This window comes from Chaetura pelagica, unplaced genomic scaffold, assembly GCF_000747805.2.
Source record: "Chaetura pelagica isolate M959 unplaced genomic scaffold, ChaPel_1.0 scaffold139, whole genome shotgun sequence".
NCBI classification, from domain to species: Eukaryota; Metazoa; Chordata; class Aves; order Apodiformes; family Apodidae; genus Chaetura; species Chaetura pelagica.
In genome coordinates, this window is record NW_009970717.1 from 7,086,842 (window position 1) to 7,093,383 (window position 6,542).

General features: G+C 38.4%; 1 protein-coding gene across 1 annotated transcript in view; it reads left to right on the forward strand.

The window, feature by feature from the left end:
* Nucleotides 1-6,542, forward strand: part of CDH13 (cadherin 13) — a 417,908-nt gene that overhangs the window by 363,579 nt on the left and 47,787 nt on the right. Inside the window, exons 9-10 of the mRNA XM_010006203.1 lie at nt 5,199-5,381; nt 6,355-6,538. Of these exons, the coding sequence (XP_010004505.1) occupies nt 5,199-5,381; nt 6,355-6,538 (367 nt within the window). The remainder of the gene's footprint in view (nt 1-5,198; nt 5,382-6,354; nt 6,539-6,542) is intronic.

Here is a 6,542-nt window from a genome sequence, read left to right on the forward strand (position 1 = left end):
TGAAAAAAAACAGTTTATGAAATAATATAGTGCCTGGGAGCCAGTATTATGGTGTAAGACAGTGAAAATTACTAAAGACTGTTTAGGTGACTCATAGCTTTAATTTGTGTTGTGCATCTAGTTACACCATCAAACCCTTGTCATACTATGATAATGCTTTATATTTACATCGTGTCTTTCATCTAAATGGTTTCCAAAGTGCTTCATATGTTGTGTACAACTTATATCAACTTAATCCATTACATTAATCCAGCCATCTCTGTAGTGAATTACAGCAGCTCTTTGTGCCAATATAGTAAGTGCTATGCACAGTTTCAAAAGGAACAATACCTTCGAAATCTGAAGAGATTAGAGAGGATGTAATACCAGGTTATAATTTGCTCTGACCATGAAATTGCCAATGAAATTGCTCATGTGAAGAGTTGGGTATAAACTGCAGTTGGTCGGGTCCTTAGTTTGACACCTCACCATGGGCCCCCGATAGCAGACCAGCACATTTTGTCCTGGTGCTGAGATGAAAGGTGGCTGAAGAATCATCAGTATCACTTTGTTTGATGCACAGATGTTTTGCTAAATATTTCCACCTAGTATTTCACCTGCTTAGTTTGTGAATCCTCATGCACCAGGCTACTTGTGGCTAAATGTGGTTGCAAAAGCAGAGGACTTCAGTGGAGGTGGGAAAATACAATAGAGTTTTCCTGGGGAAATTCTAATAGACAAGTGGGAATTGATAAATCCCATTATTTTTCATCTTTTTATGATGTATAGATGAGGAAACAAACACAGGATAATTGCACAGAATACCTTCCACTGGAATGTCGCCCTGATTAATGTGACCTGACATGCAGTTTTAATTTGTTTGTTCTTGACTGGGAATCACAGCATGCAGAATCTTAATTAGCCATGGGGTAGCAATCAACAACCCCAGACACGTTTATCTTGCATTGTATTTGCTGCTTGTGGCAGTGCTTTAATTTGTGTATATCAGTACCCCACTCTGAGGCAGTTTTCCTGTGGCTTCAGAAGGGTGTCCAGGTTATTCCTGCATCCTCATGCTGCTGTGGACAGTAGGAATTTGGGTGATTCTGATGCAGTGAAGTTAATTAGTTCCATTATGCTCTGAGCAATTAAAATCTCACTACAGAATCTTTAAATAAGGGTGGCAGATAAAGGTTGGTACCATTTCCAGTTTTGTTTGAGGCTGGGGTGGGGTTAGTGCTTGGATTCTCAGATGATAACATTTTACAAAGTGAGCTCTTCATGTATCTGCCCCATGGCAGAAATCTGAGAAGACTGTTATTTCTTGAGACCGTACAGAACCATTTTGCTGTTCAGTGAGAGCTGTCACTGTCATGTCCCACCACTTTGCTACAGAACTCAGCATGGAGGAGAATTTGGCTCAGTGTGATTCCATCTTGGCTCTGCCAGGAAACAGCTACTAAAATGAAGCTGCAGTTGAATTTGATTGGTTTCCCCCTTTGACTTCTCTTTTTGATGCAGGTCTAATTATTCTCAGTAGATACCTGCCATCTTGAATTTCCTATGTTCACTAGCATAAAATTCCTGCCAATTTGGAACCATAATTTCTCATTTTATCTTCTCAGGCTTTGTATGTGGTTGAGAGCAGGCTTGTAAGTTCCAGGGAGGGGAGGAATAGAGTTGCTGAACTCATGCTCTTTTCTGCCCAGAGCTGTCCTGGGTGCTGTTCCATGGGCTGTATTTTAACACAGCTTTTTTGAAGGTTGGTTGTATCCTTGCCATTCGTTTACTGATTCCTTTATTGTAAGAAGTATAAGCTGCTTGGTTTCACTCTCAGAGACCTTCATGCTTAGTGGAACCATTGTTGTGACCTTTCACATGAATGTCCAGTGGTTGATATCTAAGTATGACAAAATGACAACAATTTCTAGGCTGTATTCATGATAAACACAATAAATGACAATATGGCACATCACTCCACAAAGCAAGTTGCCCTTTTCCATACAACTGCTCAAATGAATGTAGCTGCTTCCAGCCAAATGCAGCTCTGGCCTGGGGTACTTGCCTGCTAAGTTACTATTTTTAATATGGGTCCAGATGATAGCAGTTTAAATAAAGTACTGAACTTATCTATTTTATTCTTAATTTATAGTGGTGCTTAGGGGATGTGCAGATATTTAAAAGGAATAAAATCAATTAACTTGTGATCCAATTATTTGTGTTAGCCACTATGGGATTTTATTTTAGAGCACTGGATCAGACTCTTCCAATTAAGCACCGTGCTTGGAGAGTATGAACCTTTCATTTTGAAACATGATGAACCTGTGGTTATCTTTTCTTCATTTCCAAGTCTAATTCCTCTTTTTGTCCTTTCAAAATTTTTAAATTCCTATCTTTACTTCTGTTTTTAAGGGGACCAAGTATAAATAATCTGGTTTTTTCTGAATACTAGGAGTCCTATTCTTCATATAAAGGTGGCTGAACAGACCAAAGAGTTCACCTTCTAGAAAATATACACTATATTTTTCCAGTCCTCTCTATTTCACAGTAGCTATTTGTCTTTTGCAATCACAAATCTGTTTTATTTCACTTTTCATGTAATCAGTTTAGAGTAGGCCCTTGTGACAACTTCTGTGATTTGACCATTCTGCTTTCTCATCCATCTTGAACAGATTTTAGTCTAATTTTCCAGACAGCTTCAAATACCCTGTGTGTATATGATCATTTCTAAAACGCAAAGGGTGCCAGGGGTGAGTGTACCACTGCTCTTGGGGTTATTTGGGTTGGCACAGCCTTTGCCTGCAGACACTGTCATTTCCTTGACCTGCAGGTGACAGAGGCTTTGCAGTTTTATGCCCTCAGAAAGTCCATGTGCCATTTTTGCACTCCTAACTCACTGCAATTGAAGCTTCTGAGAGCCCTTCCTAAATTAGGAGAGAATGGGAATGCAGAAGAGAGCCAACCTTAGTTATGATACCCTTGAATTGGATATCCTTAAACTGGCTTTTTTTTTAACTAGCCAGGACATCATGGCAACCTTTCCATCACAGTCTGGCACTGGTGGGTTAAGCATAACAAATTTATCTTACTGGCTTCACAATTATGTATCTGAATAAAGTAGCCAGATCTTTAAATATTTTACCTTATTGTTCCCAAGGTGATCCAGGGAGCATTGAACACTTAATTGACTAGTGGATTAAGGAAAAGATTTTTCAGAAGGGTCAATATGAATTAGGAGCAGATGCTCAGTCAAATCTAAGGGTTAGATTATTTAGGATTTGGTTCCTTGAAGTCCAGTCACCTTTCTATGTAGCTAAATAGGAATAGTTTAGTACTGAACACTTGTTGGGAAAAATTCTGGCCCTTTTGATTCGGCTGTCTCCTTTTATACAAGCTCAAACTGAGACAATATGAAATAATACAAAGTTATCAATCAGGTTAATGGCTTAATTTCAATTAGAGTAAGAGGTGGGCTTTCCAGTGACAGCATTTTGCTGAGCAGGAGGAATGCAATCTTCATAACCATTCCTTTATTCTTTCCAAGATTCTTAATAGAGCTTTTCTTTTGATTTGCTTCAAAGGAAGGAAAAATAGTGTTATATTATCCTTTAGAGTTAATTAAACTGCAAATGAGCTTAATGATCTGTCTGAAAAAAGGCTCAATCACAACCTGTTACATATTAACTATCAAAATGAAAAGAATCTTTAAGTTCTTTGTTAAATATACCAATGAAGATAGAAATGGGCAATTATTAATGTCATCTTTTTATACAATCAGGTTTGAGGCTGGAAAGCTTGAACTGAGTGCATATACTCAAATTAAACAGCTAAATTGAAAATGGGTTTGGAAACATAAGTCAAACCTCTTGGAAGAAATAAAAAAAAAAAAAAGAAGATAAGTGAACACAGGAAAAGACATAGATGTCTCCTCTGTATTTGACTACAGGGGAATCAGTTTTACCTACTGTTTGTCCCAATTCCAACATCTATATATTCATAAGATGTCATTGTCTGGATTCAATATTCTCACCAAATCTCCTGTAGTGTTATGACTTCATGTGGGCTGTAAGACAGAACAAAAGACATTTAGTCTATTCAGGTCTTGAAGCTGCTTGGGTGATTTTTGCCCTTGAGTGCTATATTGTCACAGCCATTGTAGCTTTTAAGTAGTGCTTGTACAGCAAATCCTATTTGTGTCATTAAAGTTTGTCACTTTTGGCTTTTGAAGGCTTAATCCCCAGAAATGCTAAGATTTCCTAATGATCTATAATGGTACTGCTGATGTTCAGCACTTCTCAGGATTAGCTATGTTATCATTCTGGTTTATCTACCTATAAAGCTGGTATTATCTTATCACTCTTATATACAGTGCTTTTAGCACGTCAGCCTCAAGTACTTCAAAGGTGAGGAATACTATTAAGTCTGACCCTTACAAGCTTTTCCAGTGGTTTGCTTAATGTTTTTTCCTACATAAATAAAAATGTTATACAGTGTTTGTCCAGATAGTAAGTTAGAATTTTCTCATAAGGCTTGGCTAGCTGAATAGTGCAGCAGTGCAGCAAACTTCACAAGGTCATAAAAAATACTTCCACTGAAAAAAGGAAGTTACACTGGCTTTTAGTTATGCTGACATAGCACGAGGTCCAGTTGATTGTGAGTCTCTTAGAGCAACACCCCCAAACACAGTACGGGAGCATTTTTGGTGAAAAATTATTTCTGTATTGAGAACAATGTAGTAGTGAAAAATGAGTATGGGTGGGGAAACCTATGAAAGCAATAGTCTGAAATGCAAACTGGATCATTTGTAAATGCCAATACATTGGAGGGCAGGAATGGGCTATACTGTCAGTTTCCTCTTCTGCTTAGCTCTGAGTGTGGTTCCCTCTGTGGCAACATTTGCACCCCTGCAACACCAGCCCTGTTTTCAGGACTCGTTTTCCAGTCATGTGAGATGAACTGTCATCAATGTTCCAAAGGTTGGTTCCCATCACATTGTGCTCACCTGCCATCTCTTAAATTTGAAGCAGCTGTAATGTGCTACCTTGTATTTCATGAGTGAGAATGTATTATTTAGAGCCTGTAATGTTTGGTTTCAATCAGTTTGTATCTTTTTCCTTTTGAGGTATATAATTCATGCTGACGTGGATATTTCATACGTGTGTGAGGTCATTAACTGAAATTTTTAACAGTTTCCTCTATGTTTTGTGTTTCTTTTCTAGTTTCAAGCCACAGTGAAAGAGGGAGTCACAGGTGTCATAGTAAACTTAACTGTTGGTGACCGAGACGACCCGGCAACAGGAGCATGGAGAGCTGTCTACACCATTATTAATGGAAATCCAGGGCAGAGTTTTGAAATCCACACTAACCCCCAGACTAATGAGGGAATGCTCTCTGTTGTCAAAGTAAGAACATTTTGCTATTGTATTATTACTGTAAGGTCCACCCACTGTATTTACTGCATAAGAAAAGGCACAGCAAGGATAAGTTACTAGAAAATATATAGTTGGCTACCAGCTCTTATCCAAACAATATCTATGACTCTTCTGTCACAGTAACCTTGCTTCTTTAGTCATGAGGGCCTGTCTGTTGCCCTTGTGTTTAAAGAACAGCTAGGGTTCCAGTGAGCATCACAGTTAATAGTAAGGCTTGATAAAAAGTTTTTGTATGTGACTGAGGTTGCACTTAGAATCCAAGATGAATCCAACACAGATGCAAACACCAGGCAAGTAAGGGACGTGGCTTCAGACTGAGCTGGAGAGCCATCTTTGGTCCAGCATTGCTAAATTTTCATGAAAAAATAAATAAATTACTGCCTTTCTTTGTATGAAGATAATCCTATATCTCAAACTTTAAAAGCAAATAAAAATAAAATAAAAATAGCCCTGGTTGCTGCCTGTACCATAATTTTCTATGTTTGACTTCCCAAAAGGCATTTTCAGTTCTTAAGACAAATACCATGTATGTCCATGGCAGTACTCTTGATTTCAAGGCAGGAGTTGAGACAAATGCCCTATGTTACTTATCATAAGTAGCTACTAGGTAGGACTGATTTATTTGCTAAGTGCATTAATACATCATAAATAAGCATGTATATATGAGAATTCTATGTATGAGGCATGACAAAAAAAGTACATGCTTTTGGCTGGAGGGACATCTCCATCTTTCATTAAGACCATGCTCTTTGTTACTTTCAGTGCACTTTATCTAACCACCATGAGCCTAATGCTAAATTCTGACCAACTATCAGAGGCAATGGATGCTCTTGTCCCTTGCTGGCTAATTCTATCTTCTGCCAGTTTGCAGTGGGGTAGAAGGCAAAAAATGTTAAGTGCTGTCTTCTCACCTTGCATTCTGCTTTCCTGTTATATTTTACAGCCTTTGGACTATGAGATTTCAGCATTTCACACGCTGCTGATCAAAGTAGAAAATGAAGACCCGCTGATTCCAGACATAGCCTATGGCCCCAGTTCCACAGCAACAGTTCAGATCACTGTTGAGGATGTGAATGAAGGCCCAGTTTTTCACCCAAACCCAATGACAGTGACGAAACAAGAAAACATTCC